At 45.0% G+C, this 24,852-nt stretch overlaps 1 protein-coding gene across 6 annotated transcripts in view; it reads right to left on the bottom strand.

Annotated features, from left to right (window-relative positions):
• MBD3 (methyl-CpG binding domain protein 3) overlaps nt 1-22,010 on the bottom strand; it is a 28,894-nt gene extending 6,884 nt beyond the window's left edge. Inside the window, exons 1-4 of one of the 6 annotated variants that reach the window (XM_072601563.1) lie at nt 21,855-21,986; nt 21,408-21,596; nt 15,103-15,262; nt 5,003-5,140 (exon numbers count right to left, since the gene is read on the bottom strand). In XM_072601563.1, the coding sequence (XP_072457664.1) occupies nt 5,003-5,140; nt 15,103-15,262; nt 21,408-21,475 (366 nt within the window). In that variant the 5' untranslated portion in view covers nt 21,476-21,596; nt 21,855-21,986. The other 5 variants (XM_072601561.1, XM_072601558.1, XM_072601560.1 and 2 more) reach the window with 5 other exon arrangements.
• Between the last annotated feature and the right edge of the window lie 2,842 nt (nt 22,011-24,852).

Genomic DNA, 24,852 nt, shown 5'->3' with positions numbered 1-24,852 from the left:
TCACAAAATTTTGGGTTACAAATTTTCTCCCCTTTTATCCCCTCCCCCCCCCAAACACCAAGCATTCTAATTGCCCCTATGACCCATCTGCTCTCTCTTCTATCATCCCTCTCTGCCCTTGTCTCCATCTTCTCTTTTGTCCTGTAGGGGCAGATAGCTTTCTATACCCCTTTACCTGTTTTTCTTATTTCCTAGTGGCAAGAACATTACTCGACAGTTGATCCTAACACTTTGAGTTCCAACTTCTCTTCCTCCCTCCCTCCCCACCCCTTCCCTTTGGAAGGCAAGCAATTCAATATAGGCCATATCTGTGTAGTTTTGCAAATGACTTCCATAATAGTTGTGTTGTATAGGACTAACTATATTTCCCTCCATCCTATCCTGTCCCCCATTACTTCTATTCTCTTTTGATCCTATCCCTCCCCATGAGTGTCGACCTCGAATTGCACTCTCCTCCTCATGCCCTCCCTTCTATCATCCCCCCCACCCTGCTTGTCCCCTTATCCCCCACTTTCCTGTATTGTGAGATAGGTTTTCCTACCAAAATGAGTGTGCACTTTATTCTTTTCTTTAGTGGAATGTGATGAGAGTAGACTTCATGTTTTTCTCTCACCTCCCCTCTTTATCCCTCCACTAATGAGTCTTTTGATTGCCTCTTTTATGAGAGATAATTGGCCCCATTCAATTTCTCCCTTTCTCTTCCCAATATATTTCTCTCTCACTGCTTGATTTCATTTTGTTTTAAAGATATGATCCCATCCTATTCAATTCACTCTGTCTCTATGTATGTGAGCGTGTGTGCATGTGTAATCCCACCCAGTACCCAGATACTGAAATGTTTCAAGAGTTACAAATATTGTCTTTCCATGTAGGAATGTAAACAGCTCAGCTTTAGTAAGTCCCTTATGACTTCACTTTGCTGTTCACCTTTTCATGGTTCTCTTCATTCTTGTGTTTGAAAGTCAAATTTTCTTTTCAGCTCTGGTCTTTTCATCAAGAATACTTGAAAATCCTCTATTTCATTGAAAGACCATTTTTTCCCCTGAAGTATTATAGTCAGTTTTGCTGGATAGGTGATTCTTGGTTTTAGTCCTAGTTCCTTTGACTTCTGGAATATACTGTTCCATGCCCTTCGATCCCTTAATGTAGAGGCTGCTAGATCTTGTGTTATCCTGATTGTATTTCCACAATACTTGAATTGTTTCTTTCTAGCTGCCTGCAGTATTTTCTCCTTGACCTGGGAACTCTGGAATTTGGCCACAATGTTCCTAGGAGTTTCTCTTTTTGGATCTCTTTCAGGCGGTGTTCTGTGGATTCCTTGAATATTTATTTTGCCCTCTGGTTCTAGAATCTCAGGGCAGTTTTCCTTGATAATTTCATGAAAGATGATGTCTAGGCTCTTCTTTTGATCATGGCTTTCAGGTAGTCCCATAATTTTTAAATTGTCTCTCCTGGATCTATTTTCCAGGTCTGTTGTTTTTCCAATGAGATATTTCACATTATCTTCCATTTTTCCATTCTTCTCTCTTTGTTCTGTGATTTCTTGGTTTTGCATAAAGTCATTAGCCTCCATCTATGCCATTCTAATTTTGAAAGAACTATTTTCTTCAGTGAGCTTTTGAATCTCCTTTTCCATTTGGCTAATTCTGCTTTTGAAAGCATTCTTCTCCTCATTGGCTTTTTGAACCTCTTTTGCCAATTGAGTTAGGCTAGTTTTCAAGGTGTTAATTTCTTCAACATTTTTTTGGGTCTCCCTTAGCAGGGAGCTGATCTGCTGTTCATGCTTTGACTTCATGTCTCTCATTTCTCTTCCCAGCTTTTCCTCCACCTCTCTAACTTGATTTTCAAAATTCTTTTTGAGCTCTTCCATGGCCTGAGCCCATTGGGTGGGCTGGGACACAGAAGCCTTGATTTCTGTGTCTTTGCCTGATGGTAAGCATTGTTCTTCCTCATCAGAAAGGAAGGGAGGAAATGCCTGTTCACCAAGAAAGTAACCTTCTATAGTCTTATTTCTTTTCCCTTTTCTGGGCATTTTCCCAGCCAGTGACTTGACCTCTGAATATTTTCCTCACACCCACCTCACCTCCTGATCCTCCCAGCCCGTGTTTGTGGTCTGAGATTCAAATGCTGCTTCCAGCCTCAGGGCTTTTGGCGGGGGCAGGGCTGCTATTCAGTATGAGATTATGTTCTGGTGCTGAGGTCGGGGCAGGGCCACCTCTCAGGCTCAGTTCCCTCAGGGGGTTTATGCACAGACCTTCCGCAATGGATTCAGGCTCCCGCCCGCTTGGGGAGCCCCTGTCTGCAGCCGCCTCTCAGCTTCTACCTCCCGGGGGGGGCCTGAATTATGGGGGCACCCCACTCCCCTCTCGACCCACCAAAGAGACTCTCTCACCCACCCCTGTCACCTGTGGGTGGAGGGACTTGTGCGGCTGCTGGAGATCCCGTCCCTGAAGCCTGCTCGGATCTGTTTCTCTCGGTGCTGCAGCCGTGGCCGCAGCAGGTCTGGGCTGGGCTTTGTGTCTGCAGCGCGACGGACCTTTTGCGAGAGGTTTGCAGATCCCTCTGTGGGTGGAGGGACCCGCGTGGCCGCTGGAGATCCTGTCTGTGAAGCCTGCTCGGATCTTTTCCTCTCGGTGCCGCGGCCGCGGCAGGGCTGCACTCAGCTCCCAGTCCCGGCGCCCAGTCCGCAGCGCGAAGGACCACCCCCCGCGAGAGGTTTGCAGGTCTCTCTGGAACAGAAATCTCCCTCGCTCCAATGTTCCGTGGCCTCTGGGTGCGGAATTCGCCGTGAGTTACTTCCCTGTAGCCATTCTATGGGTTGTGGGTTCAGAGCTATGTGTATGTGCGTCTTTCTACTCCGCCATCTTGGCTCCGCCAGGGCTTAAACTTTTTGAGGAAAACATCGCAAGGGGAGGAACAAAAGGCATCGGTTAACGGTAAAACATCCTGACTGGTGTCCTGTTCACATGGACCTCTTCCCGTACCTGTCTGCAGCTCTTCCACATTCTCTATTTTTCTCTGCAAAACAGCAGCTTTGTGGAAGCTTACTAAAGCAAATCCTCTCATATTTAGCTGGTACACATTCAATTTCCTTAACGTGCCTTTTTTCTATACCTAGAATATTAATATAGTAGCTTCAATGTCCAACTGCACTCTCTTCCCATCTAAGGACAGACTTTCATATAACAGTCATGTGATCTACTTGTCTACAGAAATACTCTTCTTTATTATCATTCCCTTTCCAGCTCTGCATTTTATTGGTCCAAATTCTATTTTCAACATTCTCAGCAGTTAATACAGGCAGACTTTATTTTACTGCACTTCACTTGACTGTGCTCTGCAAGTAGTATGTTTTTTACAAATTGAAGACCTGTGCAACCCTGTGTCAACCAAGTCTGTTGAGGCCATTTTCCCAACAGCACATGCTCCCACTGCATCTCGGTGTCATGTTTTGGTAATTCTCATAATATTTCAAACTTTTTCATTATTATCTCAGTCATGGTGATCTGGGATCAGTGATCTTTGATGTTCCTATTATATATGTTTTGAGGAGTCACAAACTGTGCCCATATAAGACAGTGAACTTGACAGATAAATGTTGTGTTCCGACTGCTCCATCAAACGGTCACTCCTCTGTCTTCCTCCCTCTCCTTGGGCCTCCCTATTCTCTGACACATAACAATACAGAAATTGGGCCAATTAATAACCCTACGATGACTTCTAAGCGTTCAAGTGAAAGACGGAGTCAGTCAATGTGGCAAACTTCATTGCTACCTTATTTTAAGAAACTGCCACAGTCACCCAGACCTTGAGCACCCATCATCCTGCTCAGTCAGCCACCGTCAACATAGAGGCCAGAACCATCACCAGAAAAAAAGATTGTTGCAAGCTCAGATGATGATTAGCATTTCTTCTTTTTTTTAAGCAATAAAGTATTTTTAAATTAAGGTATGTACATTGATTTTTTTAGACACAATACTATTGCAGACTACTTACCAGACTACAGTAAACTTTAAAGTAAAAGTAAACCTAACTTTAACATGCACTGGGAAACCAAAAAATTTGTGTGGCTTGCTGTACTATGACATTCATTTTACTGCAGTGCTCTGGAATGGACCCCACAGTATCTCTGAGGCTTACCTGTACTGTATGATCAAATGGAAAGAATACTAGATTGAGAATTAGGAGACAGGTTCTATGATGAGTTTTGTCCCCAGTCAACAATCTGTTATCATAGGCAGGTTAGTTTTCTCATCTGTAAAGAAGGTGTTGGATCAGATGATCTCTAACATCCCTGTTTAGCCCTAAAATTCTGTGGCCCATAAAAACCCACAACTAGTTTTGATTCTTAAGACCGTCCTACATTTAGGATAATGGAAAAGCAGTCATGAAGCAGCCTGACGGGAGCTATGACATCACGTTACATAAGGAAGACCCAAGCTGTGAATCGACCTGATTTCATGTTCCTTGTGCTGGCAACACTGCCATACTGATGTTTAAGGCTACTGAGGTCACAAAGAACATAGACCTAAAATTGTCAGGGATTATTGCAGCTCCAAGAGTTGCCAGCAAATGGTCTAGGTAGGAATTTAAGTCTCAGGGCAATGTAATGTGGTCACATCCAAAGTGAAGTAGCATGGCAGCCGAGATGCTGGAATCAGCAACCTTATGTGCAGCACAAGAGACACAGCAGGGGAAATACTTGTGTTTAGAGCACCAGCAAGCAAACAGCTAACCACAGTGCAGTGGGGAAGCGTCCTCATTTGTAACGTGGGGATATGATGACTCCATACAGGGAAAATGAGGCCTCAGAAGCCAAGGTCCTTTGACAAGTGAGTGGCACAGTCAGGATTAGCACACAGGTGTGTTTCATCCTTTTCAATCCACTGTCTCTGGCTCTCTCCTGCTGTGAATGTAAACTTGTGAGGGAAAAGCACACCATTTGATGGCTGAGCCTTACTCAAAGTAGGACAAATGCAATGAACAGGTCTGTGAGTCTCACCTGTCGAGGCTGGTCCACAGCCTTCTGTGGATCACTCTTTACTTTATTACTGGGATGGTTAGTAATCTTGGTAACAGGCTGTTTGAAGATGGATGCCGTCTGCCGTACAGGGAGTGCTGTATTTAAATCTGGTTTTCCCTGGAACAACAAGCAAGTTAGACTATACTCCTAATAACAACTCATACCTGTATAACACTTTATTTACAAAGTGTTTTCCTCAAAGAAGTGAGTGCAGTTGTTACAGAATGACACCGCTATCCCCCATCTTGATTCCACTTAGTCTTAAATAGGCTGATTACAGAATGCCAGAGGTAGATATTTTAGAGATTCCCTAACCCAGAGTGGGGTAAATAGGCAGCCCTTGAGCTTTATGCTGTGATCCCCAGCACTTCCTAGGTTCATCCAAAACAGATTAGGAAACTATTTGACAAAAATAAATAAAAATACAAAACAAAGACAATGTTAATGTCTTCTAAGTCACTCTGTGCCCACAGAGAGCCTGCCACCCTGTTTTTGAGTCTGATACCCCTGCGCTAGCCCAGTCTCTTAATTTCTCACATGGGGAAGGAGAGACATGATAAAGAGACTCAAAGTATTTATATACCAAGACCCTTGGGTAAGTAAGCACGTGCTCGATCTAAAAGGTTTGTTTTAGAACTGATTTAACAAATGTAGGTAAAAAAAAGCTAGTTGGGTAGAGAAATCCAAATCCCTAAATTCACCTTTCCTAGTTAGTGTGGGCTGACCAACAGATCCAGAAGTCCCAGCAAAAACAAGAGTTTCTTTTTTAACAAGGCTCCTCAGCAGTTTGTGGCCCAAGCTCAACAACCCAAACTGTGCCAAGCACAGATGCTCTTCCTTGTTATTTCTAACATTTGTATAGGATGGTGCGTGAAACCTGGACATATCCTCTGCTTGAAATCCTTACAAATAACAAACATCTCCACAGTGGCTACAAATAGGCCAGGGACAGAAAACTCAAAAAGAAAATGGGAGTAGAGGGGAGTGGGATACATCATGGCTTAGAAAGCCATATATTAGCATTATCTATGTTCTACTATACTTTTATTTTGTTAAATACTTCCCAATTACATTTTTAAGGTTCCTTTGCATTGAGAACTGCTGCAAGAAGTCTAGCATTTGATACTTCTAGTAGTCAGGATCTCAAGAGTTGGGAAGAAGCTCAAAAGTGCCTGTTCCAATCAATTATTTGTGCAGGAAATGTCTACAATATTCATCCCTGATGAGTGCTGGTCTGATCTCTGCTTGAAGATTCCTTATGAAGGGGAGCTTGCTATCTCTCCAAGGTAAGCCCTCCTACTCTGGTACTCTCTTAAATAGGGGAGGTTATCCTCACATTGAGTACAAATCTGCTTTTCTACAGCTTCTACCTGCTGTTTCTAGACTGGCCTTCTTTGGTCAAGGAACTCCCCCAAACCTTCTTCCACCTGGCAGCCCTTCATATTCTTGAAGACAGCCACACGCATCCCCACACCCATGTCTTCTTTCCAATAATTAAACATTCCCAGGAGGTCCAAGAAGACAAGCTCCTTAAGAGCAAGTAGATTTCACTTATCTTTGTATCCTCTTGGATTAAAACAACCTCCTATCCTTGATCTTATCTTCTCTTATCTCCTAGACATGTGATCTGAAGAGATGATCAGATCATTTTCCCTCTCCTCTACAGTATGAAATAACACTGACTCTGGACTCAAGAGAATCTGAGTTTGAATCCTGGGTGCCCCAAGGTTATCTATGTAACCCTGGATAAAAGTCACCTTTCTGGGCCTTCCATTTCCTGATCTAAAAGGCCTTCAAAGAGATTGTTCTAAATCTGAGGTCCTATGTTTCATGGAATGTTGGAGCTAGGAGGGGCTCCATGGATCACTTAATCTGAAACTCTCACTTAACAGATGAAAGTCAAGCTCAGAGGGATGCCAAGCATTAACAGCAGGGCCAGGATTAGAACCATGGTCTCCTGATTCCCAATTCAGTAGCTTTTCTTCTTCATAATAGCATCCTCCCGTCCTACTGAAAGATGGGCAACTCATCTTTTACCATCGCTTAATTGTTTCAGGTACGGGAACATCTTCCTACGTAGAAAGTAAGCTGCTCTGGGGTACAGACTATGTCTAACATATTCTGTGTGGTTTACAGGTCACTTATATCAATATGAGTACTCCTACCTAACAGATCACTAAGAGATTATCTTTGACAGTTGCAAAGGTGAAAAAATTCACCATATGGCTGTCAACCTATGAAAAGCCCAACCAAACTCATCTGGCCAATCTTCTGACAAACACTGTTCATCACCAGACCTAGGAATGAACTGAATGGCCCTAAAGTGGATCCTTCTGCTCTGGGACCCATTGAATAAGGTGGTTTGTATTCCTACAATCAATCCAATGCAAGAATTTTATTTTGGAACTTATGCAACTGGCATGGTGGGGGTACAAATGATCTGTGTTAAACAGAGAAGGTGGATCACTTCAGGATGGAGCAGTCAGGAAAGGTCATGTAAAAGCAGGAGGATCTGGGTAAGACTGTATGAGCAAAAAGAAGGGAAGAATCCATTTCAGCTAAGTTGGAGGGTGTGAGAAAGCAAATTCCCAGAGCTAAGTAGGTGCCAAGTATGATCAAGATACAGCCAATGAATCTGTCTTGCCAGAAAGACAGCTTACGTAGGGGAAGAGTAAGAAGGCAAGAAAGACAGGGATCAAATTGAGGTAGGCCTTCAATGCATAACAAATTATATCTAGGTCAGTAAAACAAATGGTCAGGGCAAAGAGTCACTGCTGTTCAAAAAGAATGCACATCCTCTATAACCCTTCCTAAATAAGGTACACTCGACACTATTAGGGCGGTTATAAATTAAGAGCAAATATGAACTTGACAGTACACTGAGCCAGCTCTATGAAGAGTCACTAAATATTTGAGTCTTGGCTCAATTTCCTCACCTGTAAAACATAAGTAACACCTGTTTTGTATCTATCTAACTCCTCAGAGGGCTGTGATACTCAAACACGGTAATGTATTGAAAACTTTTTTGTTAATCACAGATGTATAGCACGATGTCAATGCCAACTATTGATAGTATTAGAAAGAAGAAAAGGTTACAAAAAGGCTCCTCATCTGCATTTGTCTGACAGATCTGTCAGATGAATCTTTAAAGGGGGAGAAAAAATTCAGATATATTTGGGCACATCAAAAATAACCTATAGTGTATACACATGTTAAATTGGCAGAAAGGTGTCCTTTAGCCTCCAGTTCTGACATACAGATGTTAGAATGTGGGGGTTCCTCCAAAAGCATCCATGGGGCGGGGATCAAGAACACCTCCAGAAAGCAGAGGGTTAATACTATGAGGAGGCAGCACCTGTTCATACCAACACTGTCCAGGAGATGGGGTCAATGGCCTTGCAGCCTGTCATCTTGCTGATAGGCAGAGTAGATAAAGCAAAAAAAAATACAATTATGTACCCAAGTTTAAAAGAAAAGAGACTGCATACTTAAATTTTACAGATTTTTTTTTTAAAACAAGGGTCTTAAACTGCTTTGCAAATTACTTGCTAATTCTCAGGTTGTTGCTATCCAGGTAAATGGTAACCACTCTTTCCATCCCCTCAACTTTTCAGCACACATACATTTCCCATCTGTAAAATGAAAGGATTAGACAAGATGATCCCTAAGGTCTCTTCCAGATGTAAATCTTATGACTCTGATGAAAGGGCACAGATGCACTGGACCTTCAAAAAAGGAGGAGAGATGCAGCCATAGAGATTCAGATAGAACCCGCATCCCTAGATTTCCGCTTTTGTGTTTCTGCAACTCTTCCTCTGATTGTTCTCCTTCAATCTGCCTTGCACTCCACCACCAGGCAGAACTCCCTGAAGGATTATTGGCCAGGAGTAATGTGGGAAAAGCAAATCAGATAAAAGCCTGCTCTACTGTTCCATAGTATTAAGAGCAGCGATGGAACTTTTTGGTTGTTTTGTCATTTTTCAGTTGTGTCTGACTCTCTGTGACCCCACTTGAGGCTTTCTTGGCAGAGATACCAGAATGGTTTGCCATTTCTTTCTCCAACTCATTTTACAGATGAGGAAACTGAAATTAATGGGATGAAGTGACTTGCCCAGGGTCACACAGCTAGGAAGTATCCCTCTGGTCTTTCTGACTCCAGGCTCAGCACTCTCTGCACTATGGCGCCACCTAGAGCAGTAATGAAATCTCCAAGTTCCAAGGCCAGGGCTCCTCCTGCTACACTCTCCTCCAAGATACATTCCACAGATCACAGGTGTGCCCTGCAATTCGACTAGCAGTGTTCTTCCTTAAAACATCAAATCAGGAATTATGTATTTATAAAACACACTCCTGAGGTTAAGTGCACCCGTAAGTGATATTATCCCTGTTTTCCAGGTGAGAAAAGCCCAGGTTGACAGAGATGGAGCCCATGATCATTCAGCTCCTAAGTGTTAGGGTAAGATTCCAAATGAAGTCTTCCAGCCCCCAGCAGTAGCGCTCTAACCGCTGCTGACTTCCTGACAGATACCGCATCAACTCTTGCCTCTTAAGGACAGCCCATGATAGTCTCTCCTTTGGTGTTTGTTATGTACAATCCTACTCTCTAATCACATGTACTGCATAATCCAGCATTTTCCCCTATCTGCAATGCTACAAGGCCATTATAATTAACACTGTGATGCATGTTTTATGTCACCTCGATTGTAAGCTCCTTGTACAAAAATTACACTTTTCTTATAGCCCCCAAATGTTTAGCACACAGATTCATTTTCTGGGAGTTTTGTTTTACACTTCCAAAAATGATGTCTCCTGTCCCTACGTCAAGGTCACACAAAATCTCATGACAAATCACATGGGGACCATAACTCAAGGCAGCCCAGTGCAATGAGCTCTGTCACTTATTAATAAGCTGTAGGACCAAGAGCAAGTCACTGTGCGTCTTGTGTTCTGTTTCCTCATCTGAGAAGAAAAATTAGGAATGAAACCTGTATGGTACTTAGCCCATGACCCATTCCACAGAGGCCAAGAGATAACATATGTAAAGCATTGCAAAATTTAAAATGCTTTAAAAGGTTAGTTATTATGTTTACTACATAAAAGATTTCCCCAACCACAGCTCCTGTTTTACTGCCTACAAGTGCCCTACCGTCCCCTCCCCCCCATCTTTGAACACCTCCCCTCCGGTCCCTCCCTCCCCCAGATCTTACTATTCTAACCAGCTACCTTTCTTCTTGGCTAAACTCCTTGAGAAATCATTTGCAATGGGTGCTTCCCCTTCCTATCCTCTAAACTCTCTGAAGTCTGGCTTCTAACCTCATCAACTCAATGGAGGGATGCTCTCTTAAGTGCCAAATCTAATGGTCTTTTCTCAATCTTCTCACTTCCTAACTTCTCTGTCACCTTTAACATTAGTGGTCCCCTACTCCTGGACATTCTCCCCCAGTCTCTAGGTTTTCAGGACAATGCTCAAGGAGAACTCATTCTCTTCCCTAAACCGCCCCTTCTTTCCAATGTTCCTATTATTGCCAAGGGCACCAGCAATCTTCCCAGTTAACAAGGCTTGCAAAGAGGGTCATTCTTGAGTCTTCACTCAGACTAACAATCCACTGTCAAATGTGGCCATTTTTACCTTCACAACATATCTCTAAAGGACCTTTCTCTTTATTTATCCTGTCACCCCTGTACATCCAGTTCCCATCAGCTCTCTCCTGGGCTTTGTAATAGCCTTCTAATTGATCTCTCTGCCTCAAGTCTCTTTCCATTCCAAACCACCCTCTAACTCAATCTCCAAAGTCATTTTTCTAAAACTCAAGTGTGACCCTATCATAGCTCTGTCTTAATTATCTCCAAGTAGCTCCTTATTACTTCCAGGATCAAACAGTATTTGACACTAGAACCCCTCCACTTTGCTCATTTCCATATACTCTGATCCGGCTACATTGGCCTCCTGGCCAACCCTCCTCTCCTCACTTCCATGCCTCATTCTCCACTATAATTCCAAGTTTCCTTAGTTTCCTTTAAGATTCAGTTCAGATCCTACCTTCTGCAAGAGGTCTTTCCTGCCCCTCCCCTCCCCCCCGAGTTTACCTTATTTAACTACATATGTGTCTCTTGTATATACCAAGTTATTTCCACACTGTCTCTGCATTAGATTATGAGTCCTTGGAGACCTGGACTGTGCTGCTGCTTTTCTTTGTGTTCCCAGCCCACAACACAGTTTGTGGCACATCATAAGCACTTAATGAATGCTTGTTGATTGATGAGTGATGTCACTGAGAACTCTGCTCAATTAACGGATTATCAACATCAGGTAAGGCCAGAGGCGAGAGACTAATATGGTCAGTGTTTGCTAGTGACATGGAGGAAGGGAGGCCTACGACCAAACAGATTTCTTACTGATGAAGAGGGTCTCCAGAAGGGTCTTTTGGGTAGATTATTTTATGCTTATTGCAGAGTCCTGCGATACTCCAGGGTGTCCTCAGTGGTATTCACAGTTACTTAAGACATCACCCTAACTATCTGCACAGGAAAAACAAAACAGGTAAGAATTTTGAAGTCCTTTGCCTAGGTTATGATGGGTAGTTGAGTGGAAAGTTCATTTAAATTGCTGTCTTTTGGTCAGGCACTAAATATGATTAAGGATCTGGGCTAAGAAGCAAATAGGAGACAGTTAAATCACATTTGGAAACTACATTTTCAATGATCCCAAAATGCTTTTTGCTGTAAAAGCCCACCTCACAATACCAATATTCCCCCAGACATGCTATGTGGTTGCAAATGATGGACAACCCCAATCTCAGGAGAATTACAGGTGAGTGAAGAGCAACGGGAGTTCGGTGGCAGGTGTGAATAGGCTACTGTGTATTATTACACAGAAGTGGGATAAACTTAAGGATATGTAAAACTGAAAAAAGGTGTGTTACTCACAGAGCAAGAATGAAAGATGACTGAGTGACAGCCATCTTCCATCAAGAAGAAGTAAAAGAACCAGAGAAAGACCTCCAACTCACTGAGCAGAATCTCTAGGAAAATTTTATGCAAAGGCACAGGAAGCAATGAATGACCCAGGGTAAGAAGGCATGGCTCTTGTGCCAGTCATGAGAAGTTAAGGAAGAGAGCAGACTCACAATGATGAGGTCCCAGACCCACTGGACTGATCTTCCAGCGGGTGCCTGGGAGAAGATGCCATGGGTTCTTGAAAGCCACACATGCACCAGGGATTACTAGCCCTGGCTTTAATAAAATGTAAAGATTTGGAGTATAGACCTGGTGATGCACTGTACTTCTACCATTCTAGAATGAATCTAGCTAAGTTAGGAGAGACTAGTCACTAGAATGCAGGCCACTGAGGTATGAGTTTTTGGTCAGAAAAGTTTATGATATTTGCTTCAGTAAGAGGACCAATACCCATGGAATCATTATTTCTTCAAGTATTACATGAGTATTTCTAACCAAAACAGCAAGATTTGCCTTAGAAATCACTCAGATGAGAATGAAATTTAGGAAGATAAAGAAAAAAGGCCCTATCTTCATACAACAATCTCTGAGTGGAAGAAAGGAATCTGTCTCATATCCTAGGAAAGCTAATGACTTGACTTTCTACCATCTTAGGAGAGTGATCATTGAGCCTGGGACGACAGGCTAGTATCCCGATGAAACACTAGACAACAGAAGTGGTAAGATAAGGAGGAAATTCTGATAGTTCTCAACAAAGCAGTCCCTAGAATTCAGAGGTGGGGAACTTGTGGCCTCCAGGCCACTATGTGGCCCTCTAGGTCCTCAAGTACAGCCCTTTGAATCCAAACTTCACAGAACAAATCCCTTTAATAAAAGGATTTGTTCTGTAAAACTTGGACTCAGTCAAAAGGCCACAATCAAGGACTCAGAAGGCCACATGCAGCCTCGAGGCTGCACCCCTGCCATAGATGGATACTGAGGATAGGTATGATTTTTAAACACCTGGCCACTTTCTCAGTCATTTGATTGGGATTTGGGACTAAATAAGCAAAAGCTATTACTGTCTAGGACCCAACTGTCAGAATGAACTACTCTGGATGATATTAAATGAAACAACCTTTGGGGCTTATGGGGCACTTTCTTCCAACAGCCCTGAGAATTGAGAGAACTGACTCTCCAACAGTGACTTGGTCAAGATGTCACAGCTGGTACATGTCACAGTCAGGACCCATAATCCAGTTCTCAAGCCAATATTCATTACCTTTCCTTTTATACAAACTCACAAGTCTTTTCACTGAGTTCTCTTACAAATGCAACTGAGTTTTTAAAATTTTATTTGCCATTATCTGCTACTATTCTATAGAATGTCCCAATTTTCTTAAAAACACAGGGGGTCTTATGGGAAGACATTCATCAACCAGCAAAAAGAATAGATTAGGCACTGGATCCATTAAAGTATAAGGAAAATATGGATCATAGAGATACTTGGATATGAGATCCAAAGGCTTTCAAAGAGACAGCCCTGACCAACTGCCCAGGAAAAATAAAATGGCTTAAGAACAGATGTTGTCTAAATGATTGAAGAATGTCAGATGAGGAAGGGACACAATGACAAGCAGTTATGTGAGCAGCCCACCGAATGACTTCATGCAAGTGGCACAGAAGGACAAAGGACTAGGTTCAACCCTTTCTCTGCCACTGACAACCTGTGTGAATTCTGGGCAACTGACAGCTCTAGGCTGGGCCTCAGTGTCCTTTTCAGAATGAGAGTTAGATTAGGTTACCTCTATGGTCCCTTCCAAGCTCTAAATTTAGGTTCTTCAAGAGTAGGAATCTATGGATAGGTCTCCAAATTTGGAGAAACAGCCTGTCAGTCATGTAGCTAGAGTTAACAGATGGGCACACCAAAAAATACACTCACACCCATGAAATATTCAGAGCACTAGGGGAAGGTATCTAGTGTATTAAGTGAATCATCGATGGCAGCTTTACAAAAATACATGGGGCAAAAATGCCGCAAGATGACAAGGCATGGAAAGAAGCAAGCTTGGTGTAAAATTGTGTAATATTCTCTTTTCGGTTCTCTCGGCATTTGTGAAGATCAATGATGATGATGATAACAACAGTGATAGCTAGCACTTAAATAGTACTTTAAGGCTTGCAAAGCGCTTTAAAACCACCTCCTAACAACCTGGAGAGGTTTTATTATCCCCACAGAGGCAGACAGAGGGGAAGTGACTTGCCCAGGGTTGTAAAGCTAATAGGTATCTGAGGCCTGATTTCTAGGAATTCAAAGTAGCTCAGAACCTTGCCACTAGGACTCAGGTCTGCCACTCCAGCTCAGTGGGCCTCAGTTTCTTTATTTAACAAAGCATCATAATACTGGTTCCACTTATCCCCAGTAGGATAAATGAGACAATGAATGCAAATGTACGTTTTGTAAACCATGAAAAGTCAACCAAATGTGAAGTTAGAAAGTAAAAAAGACCCAGATGAAGGGCAATGACTTGGTTCTTTTGATATTAGAATAGCTTGGTTTCACAGAGCATTAGACACTTTACAAAGCACTATCTTCAGAACAGACCAGAGAGACAGGTCCTGGAATGAGAACTTCAAAGGCTTCAAACAGTGACTTGCCCACAATCACATGATTAACTGTGTTTTCCAGACCCGATGCAAAGGCTACATAACACTGGGTACAGATATACATTCCAAATGACTGTGTTTTCAGTCAGCTTTCCAGAACCTCAAGGCTCAGATAGGGACTCCTCAAGGCATTTCATCCAACCCATTCAGACCTGAACAAAAATCTCTTCAATATTTAGAAAAAGGGTCATTTGGCTTCTGCTTGAAGACCTCTGCAAGTGGGGAGCTGCCCACCTTCTGAGGCTACCCCCTGCATTCATGGAGTGCTCTGACCATTAGGAAGCCGTCTCTAGCAAGCAGAAGCCTGCAGTTTTCACCCATCACTCCTAGGATCAGGATCTAAAGAGGCTCGATGTGAGCAAGAAGGTCTTGAAAACTTTTAGGCACAGAAATGCCTAGAGCTGACTCTACAAAGGTTACCAGGAGCTCCAGCTCCCCACAGAGAGACGGGAGCTTGTGATGGAAAGGGTCCTTACTTTGGCTTGCGTAGAACAGTCATAGCGCATCCTCTGCCGATTCTTGTTCATCTTACTCATGAGCATCTTCCCTGTTCGAAAGTCAAACGTGCTCAGGTCCATGGAGCTCCCCAGGTAACGGGCTAGCTGAGGTTTGCTCCGGAACTTCTTCCCACTAGGGCTAAAAAGGAAAAGGGAAATTTCTAGTTTGTAAGGTAGGCTTTGACCATCTTTCCCCATCCTAAGTGCTATAACAATATTAAATCCATCACTGCCACTGTGAAGCATGTTATACGTAAGGAATGAACCACAAGGCAAAACAACTCCTTTCATGCCCTATGGGAGGACCTCATTTGCACAAAAAATTTCCATGATGCCAAGATAAAGGCAGAGCGTGTTCTTTCTCAGTCACACCAATCTAAGAATGAAGACCAATGGGATCTTTTGCCCTTGAAATCACTAGATTATCCAATGCAACAAACTTCTAGATGGGGAACTAATTTTCCCCATCTATATAGCAAGTATAATCTCTCATCCCCCTTATCTAAACATCACAGAATCTTGGAGTTGGAAGGGCCTTAAAAGGTCATTTGGCATCAGGAACCACACACTGATCTGAAACTCTTGCTCATTCCTCTAAGCTCCAGCTAAGAGTACAAGTTTGATACTAACTCAAGAGCCCTCAATGTGAAATTGGAGGCGCCAGGTTCAAATCTTAGCTGTGCTGCTTAGGACTGGTGTGATGTTGGGCAAATTTTTTCTTCTCTCTAAGCCTCTGCTTTCTTACATATAAAAGGAAAGGATTAAATGAAAAGGTCTCTAATGCCCCTTCCAACTCTAAATCCTATGACCTTTAGAGCAAAAAATAAGGTGCAATTCAGAATTCAACAATCGACCCCCTCCCTCACTTTAAAAAATGACAAACCAGGAATACAATTTTAGACAAAATGTAACAGCAATGCCTTTAAAAACCTTTGATCTGACGGGAGAGCTGACAGTCAGACAAAGCTACCTTGTCATCTCACAAGCTGGTTTGTTTCCAGTTACAAGACAGAAACATTTGCAAATACAATGTAACCCAAGTTTCACCAATTTGGTTAAAACAACAGGATCTTTAGTTACTGCATAAAACAATTTATGTTTCACATAAGGTATTATGTCATTTATGGAACCGAAATATTCACGCAAACATAGATCTTCAATAAGATATAGTTTAGAATCTACAACTTAGCAGATCTTAAGAGTTGTCTCAAGCCCAGGAAAGGTCAATGATTTATCCAAGGTTATGCTGCTAGTGCATATAGGATTTGAATTCATCCCAGTCATCCCAACTACAAGTCTAGTAGTCTAACCACCATTGTTCTTTCCAGATAATATGTGACCAGCATTGTGGTCAACTCAAATTATGAGCAGAAATATGAAGGAAGTAGGTAAAAGCAGTAACTTTTCTTAAGTTCTTGAATTGTTTATACGTTCCTACCCCTGCCTTCAAAACCCACCCCCAGATTTCCTTTATAATTATGTTCCAACCTTGGTGGTACAAATCTTGGTGCCCCTGAGTACAAATATCCTGGGCAACAGCAGGGGGCCATTTCCTACATTCACTCTGACTGCTGGAACTAGAAGGGAACTAGCTCACTGATCAGCTAAAACAATCCTTTCATCTTATGTAGGGAAAGTAGGCCCCCAAAGGAGGGAAATGACATGCCCTTGGTCTTCACATAGCAAGAGAATGGCAGAGTACAGACTGCCTTTTAAAGCTTTTAAGTCCCCATTTAAGAATCCCACCTTTACACCATGCTGTCTGCTTTAAAATTGGCTACAATGAAGTTTGAATTAATCCCTATTTTTAAAAAAATCAATTTTTATTTCTGCTTTTCCAACCCACCCTAGCATAACAGCACTCCTGCTATCAATATAGCCTCCAATTCTTTAGGATTAATTTGGAATAAGCAACTATAGATCTATCGCACCTTTCTAAAAAACACACAGAACACTGTATACCCTGATCCAAAGAAACCCAACACCTACAAAGGTTACATATATATATATATATATATATATATATATATATATATATATACACACACACAAAAAACATTTTATTTTCCACTGACTTTTTTGTTTTAGTTTCTAATTGTTATGTTAGATCTTGTGTACAAATATTCTCTGTGTAGAAAGGAGAAAAAAAAAGAATACATGGAAAATAAATGTTTAATGTTAACCACTGCAACTGCTTGACTAAAAAGACTTCTCTGTTCTATATCCTTTTACCAGTGGCCCAACATTGACAATCAAGTACCAAATGGAAATGTAAAATTTTCTCAAGAGAAAAGGAGTGGGGTTGTTGGTACCGTTCTATGATAAAAGGAGAGAAAACTTGGGGCTTAGATTCACAGAAAAGCTAAAGAAACACTAAATACAAAGGAAAAGAGGCTGCAAGAAAAAAATCAAGTGGTCCTAAACAGGTCTTAAGAAAAATACTTCATTAGTAATGGTTATTTAACAACTAAGCATTATAAAAGCTCCAGAGAAAGATGATTTTGGACAGGGTTCTGGTTCTGCTACTGACCACAAGCCAGGGCCACTTTTCCTCAGATTCTCTAACTAAAAAAGATATTTTAATCTGATGACATTAGCCTACATTTTAGGGAGTAATAGTCAACCACCTCCCATCTCCCTTGCAAAAGAAGTCAAGAACTGATTAAGCAGACTAATTTTTTCATACTCCTCTAGACAGTTTAATCTCAAGCTAGATGCATTTTAGAGAATGCCTAATGCTGATGCTTAAATTTTAATAAATACTTACACAACAAGTATGGAGTCTAACAAAAAGCCCATCATTATTTTCCCTTATCTGCCCCCACCAGAAGAGTCAATCCAACATCTCTAAAACCAGCCTTCAAAGACCAGGAAATATTCCTTATCTGTAAAAGGGGAAATCTCCCTACCTTATTGTACTACTCTGCAAATGTTAGAGCACCACATAAAGGAACTCACATTGTTATTAACAGCTTAATAGGTAGCTGTTAGCTTGATAGCTAGAAACTGACCAGAAGCTTCTGCCTAAAGCAATGACTTTCCCATGTTGTTAGTTTCTGGCAAGGATTTCTTTTAATGCCAATAAACAAACACTGAGAACAGAGGGAGGAAAAAGGAAATATTTGGTATGAGTGACATCTTCTAGTTTCACCTTCTAAGAGATTTTCAAGCTCATATCCACATACAAGACCAACAGCGTCCCCTGTCCCCCCAAAAATTAACATGAAATCAGATTACTAAATAACCTAAATCACTTTTCTTAAGATCAAATTTCAATAATACCAAATGAGTTTACTCTTAGATTTAACTTCAGTTCATTTTACTTATGATCACCGAATCACAGTTAATGATTGACTTACCTATTCATCAAAAGTCCTTTCATTCTCAGCAGTAGAAGCTCCACTGAGCAGAGGCAACAAAAAGCTTTGAAAATCTCAAAGCACTATATGTTTAGGTTCACTATCATTATTACTGTAGCGGAAAGAACCTCAGGCTTAGAAGACCTGAGTTCAAGTCACATTTGCTAGCTGTATGACAGTGGGCAAAATCACAACCTCTAAGTCTCAGTTTACTCATCTCTAAAATAGGGAGACTAACAGTTGATCGACCTACCACAAAAATACTTGTCATGAACATGCTTTATAAAATTTAAAGTGCTACAGTAATGTCACTATCACATAACTGGTATAACTGAGGGGGGGAAATAAAAACTGTCCTCAAAGGCAAACTATTTAAGAGTGAGAAAATCTGGGGAAAGATTGAAACCAATGGACTGGAGGCCATTCAGTGCAGCCAGCCAATGCCAGGTGCACAGTCTAGACCGGCAACTAGCTCTTTGTTCTATTATTGTTACGGCAGGAGAGAAGGACCGCCTTCCCCCCTGGAAGCCTAGGCCAGATAGACTCCCTCTGAACTTGGGGGGAAAGACAAGGGAAGGGGGTGGAGAATGAAAAGAAACCTCCAGGTGCCCTAAGCTCCAATACAAGAATTGACTAGAGGGGAAAATACCTCCCGGGGTTCCGGGTGATTTAAGCTTCATAAGTGACAAAGTGAATCGTAAATTTCTTCAATAAAGCACATTTGTATTCTTTAAAATGAGCTAGTCCAGCCCCCCACCCCTCCCAAACATACAAAGAGCTGGGGGATGGATTAGGGTGCACTTTGTGCTCCCCATTGCATGGCTATGTCTAATAAAGGGACCCTTCACAACCCCGATAAAGCAGTCAAGTTTCCTGTACTGCATATGCTGCATCAAACAAAGCGGACTGCAGCTCTAGAAGCCTATTAAAGTTTGTATTCCGATAGCTGCATTTAGGGAAAGGGAACCCCATGTGGCTCCAACGGCGCCTACACCAATCTATCATTTGTGAATTTAGACATTGCAATAAAGACTGTATTTCTCTCCCCCCTCCCCCCACCCCCAGCTGCTGCACCCAGAAGGCTTCCTATTTCTCCTGCATGCAGTCATGCTAGGTGGCTTAGGGGGAAAAAATTAGGGGAGTGGGAATGCATAAGAGAAGATGAAAATGACCATTATTTTTTCTTAAAGGGCTTCTCCTAGCATGCAGGTCTAGCAGCACATGCAAGTTTCTTGCCAGACTGGATCCTGGCAGCCCTGGGGGACAGGGCGGGGGTGGTTTGCAGGCAGCCAGGGGGCCCGGCCAGTCCCAGGGGTTGGCTGTCGCCCTACATGAAAGGACAGTAGTGCAGGCAGGCGACTCCCGGTGCCCTGGCTCTGGCCTGGGCAGCAGCTGCAGGCTGAGGAAGGGGGTGGGGGGCGCTGCTGCAGCCCAATGCAAGTTTCCTCGCTCCAAGGGGCCAGTGCAGGGTGGGGGGAAGGGAGCCGAGCCGGGCCGGGCCCCCGCCCCGCGGGCTTCGTGGGCTCTTTCCCCCCGTCCCCGGTTCCAATGGTCCATTCACCTATAGTAATAGACATCACTCTTGCCGGCTGACAGACCCGACTTTCTGGTCACTTCTTCCCTTTTCCAGCCCTGGGGGAGAGCTGAGCACTCCCACCTCTTCCGCTCCATCGCTGTGCGGGCACAGGGGCTCCCCCGCCGCCGCGAACGCTCCTCCTCGCTCGGGCTCCCCCGGGTCGAGCTGGCCCCGCTGTCGCCGTCGCCGCCGGCTCCCCTCGACCCCGACCTGCCGCTCCGAGCTGGGCTCCCGCCGCCCGAGGAGCCCGCCGCGGAAGGAGAGGAGCAGCCGCCCGAGCCGCCGTCCCCCCGGCCGGCCGCGGTAGCCTCCTCCTCGATCGCCGCCGCCGCCGCTGAATCTACTTTCCGCGGCTGTTCCGCCCTCCCGGCCTCCGCCCTCCGCCCCCATCCCGGTGAGCGAGCGAGGAGGCTGCGAGCACGCGCGCTGGGCTCTCCGGGGCTGCGCTCGCTCGTCCCCCCTCCTCTGCCAGGCTTCCCCCTCCCCGCGCCCGCCTCCTCCTCCTCAGGCCCCCAGACACCCCCTCACAGCCCTCCCCTTCTAGACTAGCCAGCCTAGCACGCCGCAGGTCTCTTAGCCCCGCCCCCGCGGTGGAGGGGGCGTGGCCTCCGAGCCCCATTGGGGAGCCGTGGGGGCGGGGCTGAGCCGGGCGCCCGCGAGGGAAGAAAGCAGGAGCAGAGGCCGGCGGCCGAGGGGGCGCGCTTCCCGGCTCCCCAGCCCACCATCTCTCCCCAAAGCCACCCGGGGGCTGCGCGCCACGCCGGAGGAGCTCCTCCCTCCCCCCGCCCCCAACCAGCGCGCGGGCTGCTGGGGAGGGGGACTTCGGAGGAGGAGGAGGAGGAGGAGCAGCAGAGCTGGGGAAGGGGCTGCCCGCGGGGTCTCGCTCGAATCCCTCCGCCGGCCGGAGCAGACGGGCCGCAGCACGGCGCGGGGACAAGGCCACCGCCGCCGCCATCAAGTTCCTGCCCTCAGGCCGTCGAGCCGCCCCCAGCCCCGCCATCTCCTCACACCCCCTACTCGCGCCTCGAGCCGGGCCTCTGGGCACGCGCTCGCCCCCGCCCCCCCAGTCCCGGCCCGGGGCAGCCCCCTCAGGGCCGCCGGTGAGGAGGGGGCTGGGCCGGGGGCCCGGGGGCCCCTCCTCGGGGGCTGCGCCCCGCTCCGCCGCCCGCGCTCGCTCCCTCCCCCGCGCCTGCTCCTCCTCCTCCTCCCGCTCACTCCGCCCGCTCGGGAGAAACTTTCCCGCCTCCGCGTCGGCTCGGCCCCCGGCCCGCCGCGGGGCCGCCCCTCACCTCGGCAGGACGCCGCCCTCCCGCCCGGGCTAACGGGCGCCCCGCGCGATCCCCGCTCACCTCGGCACCGCCGCCGCGCGCTGCTTCCTGCCGGACAGGAGCCCCCGGGGCCCCCACGCCTTGGACATGGCCCCGCCGCCGCCGCCACCGGCTCCCACCTGGCGCTCCCGGCCGACCGCGCGCGCGAGCGAGCCTGAGAGTCCGGGCCCCGCCGCCACCGCCGCCGCTCCAGCCTCCGCCACGAGGCGCCTGGGGCAACAACCCGGCTGGCTCCTCGGCCCGCCCCCGGCCCCCGGGGACGCCCCCTGCCGGCCTGGGGGTCTTACCCAAGGCCCCGCCCTCCCGCCCATCAGCCCACTCGCTCCCTCCCGGGTCCACCCCTCCTTCCCTCTCTCGGGACCAGCCCCGAACTTAACCTGGGACTCACAGCGGCCCCTCCCCCTACTAAGGACCACCCCCATCGGGAACCTGCCCGCCGACTCTTCTTTATGCCATCCTCATCTGTACCATGAAGGGGTGAGATTAGGTGACCTCTGAAGTCTCTTCCAGTTCTCAGTCTCTAACACTTCGACCCACAGTTTCCCCTCCTCCTTGCCTGGGGACCAGCCTGTCCACTCTCCTGGGGACTCAGTGCTCTTCCTCACTGTAGACGAGCCTGTCCACTCCCCCTGGTGGTTTGCAATGTCCCTTTTCTTTGGAAACCAGCCTATTTACTCCCACTAGTGACCCACACTATCCCCACCCATCACACAGACACTACTCAATGGCATGAGTTGGTGGGGCACAATTGGAGACAGGCTGTGCCAAGCTGAGTTTTGATCAGGGAAAGATCCCTCTTTTAAGCCTGTCTAATGAAAGAGTTGTTCTGGTCACCTTTGGAGGTGTAGTTCTGCTTACTGTCTCAGAGCCTTTCCCCCAAATCCGAGGAAACATTGAGCACTAGACATGCTGGACAGTACTGGACAGACCAAATCCCTTATTAATACAGTTCGCTGCAGTGTATCAGAGACAGGCTTTAAAAACAACAATGACAAAGCCCAGGAACAATTTACAGTCAAGTCCACAGGATCACGGGTGAGAGCCCTGAACACCGGCAGTCTGACTAACCAAGAATCTTTCTGGATGGTGCTTCAACTTTTCTGGAAATGGGATACCACTTTCAACAGTTACCTTATTTCTCTCACCTGTGCCTCATATCCAGTAGCATCCCACAAGTCCCTGTTTTGAATTCTGCAGGTGAACACTTTATCACCTTGCTATGATCACTCAAGAGCAAAGAACAGCTCTTACAAAATAGCAGTCTAATGCAAATCAAAATAGCTCTAAGGTACCACATCACACCTATCAGACTGGCTAAACATGCCAAAACAGGAAGACGATGAATGTTGGAGATGATGTAGGAGAGTAGGAATACTAATTCATTGTCAGTGGAGCCATGAGCTGATCCAACCATTCTGGAGAGCAATTTGGAACTATGCCCAAAGGGCTACAAAAAAAAGGGCATACCCTTTGACCCAGCAATATTGCTTCTAGGACTGTATCCCAAAGAGATCATAAAAACCGGAAAGAATCCCACAGGTACAAAAATATTTATAGCAGCTCTCTTTGTGGTGCCCAAGAACTGGAAATTGAGGGGATGCCCATCAGTTGGGAAATGGCTGAACAAATTGTGGTATATAAATATAATGGAATACTATTGTGCTATGAGAAATGATGAACAGGAAGACTTCAGAGAGGCCTGGAAGGACCTATATGAACTGATGCTAAGTGAAGTGAGCAGAACCAGAGGAACTTTGTACACAGCAACAACCACAGTGTGCAAGGCATTTTTCTGGTACACTTAGCCCTTCACAGCAATGCAAGGACCTAAAAAATTCCCAATAGACTCTTGAGGCAAAATGCCTTCCACATTCAGAGAAAGAACTATGGAACTGGATCACAGAATGAAGCAGACCATTTTTTAATGTTTTGTTTTGTTTGGTTTTCATGGTTTCTCCCATTCATTTGAACTCCTCTATGCAACATAACTAAGGTGAAAATATATTTAATAAGAATGTATGTGTAGAACCTATATAAGATTGCACACCGTCTCAGGGAAGGAGGGGGAAAAATCTAAGATATATAGAAGGCATTGTAGAAAACTGAAAACAAATAAATTAATTAAAAAAAAAAAAAACTAGGCCATCCCTGAGACTCTGAAATTCCTATAGCATCCAAGGCTCTCTTTATTAACCTGGCACCTCTCCAGCCTCAGTGAACCTGGGCAAATCACAAACTGCTATTTGCCTCAGTTTTCCCATCTGTAAAAATGGGAATAAGGATAGCACTTAGCATTTAATAAATGCTTCTTTCCTTCTCTCCTTCCTTCCTTTTTCATGCACTTCCCTCCAGCCAAAGTGGACTCTGCTTTCTGAAATCTGCTCACTGTTCTCTGAGCCTGGGTTGCTCTTTCTCCCCCTCTTTTTTGCTTGCTGAATCCCTACGCTTCCCTTAATGTCCTTCTTATGCCATCTCTGTAGAGTCCTAATCTCCTAGGGTTGACCTTACTTTTCAGATCTCAAGTAATATTGCAATTTTGACTACCAGCTTAGCAGACTAAGCTGTCTGAGAGAGACTTCTTTGCAACTTTGTATTACCTCTAGTGCAGGGACAGGGCTATGCACGACATCATTGTTTAACACGCAGGAGCTTTAGACAACCTCTCTTTTTTTAAAGTAAATTTCCTTCCTTCCACATTCCATTAAGGGGGAAACACAACAACCATGTAACAAATACACACAGTTAAGCAAGACCCATTTAGTCATGTCCAAAAAATACACATCTCAGTTGACACAGTGTCCATCACCTTTTTGTCCAGAGATAGGTAGCATGTCTAACATTGATCCTCCAGCATCCTGTCCAACCCACTCACTTTGACCCCTTTCCAAGTTTCAGTCAAGTCTCCTCTCTCATCCCTCTTTCTGGGAAGCTGCCTTAAATACAGGTCTGACCAGGTACCTGGCAAATAGTAGGTACTTAATGTTTATTGTCTATTGACTCCTGCTCAACAAGCTATAGGGGCTTCAGACACTTCTAGAACAAACTACAACCTCCCAAATTTGACATTTAAAGCCTTTTACAATCTGAATCCAGTCGATCTTTCCAGGCTGATTACTCACAGCTCTCCCTCAGGCGTCCTTTGGGCAATCCCCTTCAGAGCTCCTCTCCCAGGGCCGCTTCCTGCAAGAGGCTTTTCTGGATTCCTCAGTTGTTGGGACTCTTCTCCCAATTATTTTGTATTATTTACATGGACTTCTGTGTGTGTGTATGTACACACACACACGCACAGATAGAAGACATAGTGTGTCCCCAAAGCCTTAGTACAATTAAACTTTAAACTAAACTCACATTTTAACAAGGAAGAGTGGTACAGCATGTGCACAAATGAGTACACAGATGTATACAGGGTGTCCCAAAAGTTTTAGTGCATTTGAATGTAAGCTCACAAGGCTAATTCAGGAACTTG

The sequence above is a fragment of the Notamacropus eugenii genome, chromosome 4 (assembly GCF_028372415.1).
Source record: "Notamacropus eugenii isolate mMacEug1 chromosome 4, mMacEug1.pri_v2, whole genome shotgun sequence".
NCBI lineage: Eukaryota > Metazoa > Chordata > Mammalia > Diprotodontia > Macropodidae > Notamacropus > Notamacropus eugenii.
The sequence above is the reverse complement of the archived record's forward strand: the minus strand, read 5'-3'. Positions and strand labels throughout refer to the sequence as shown.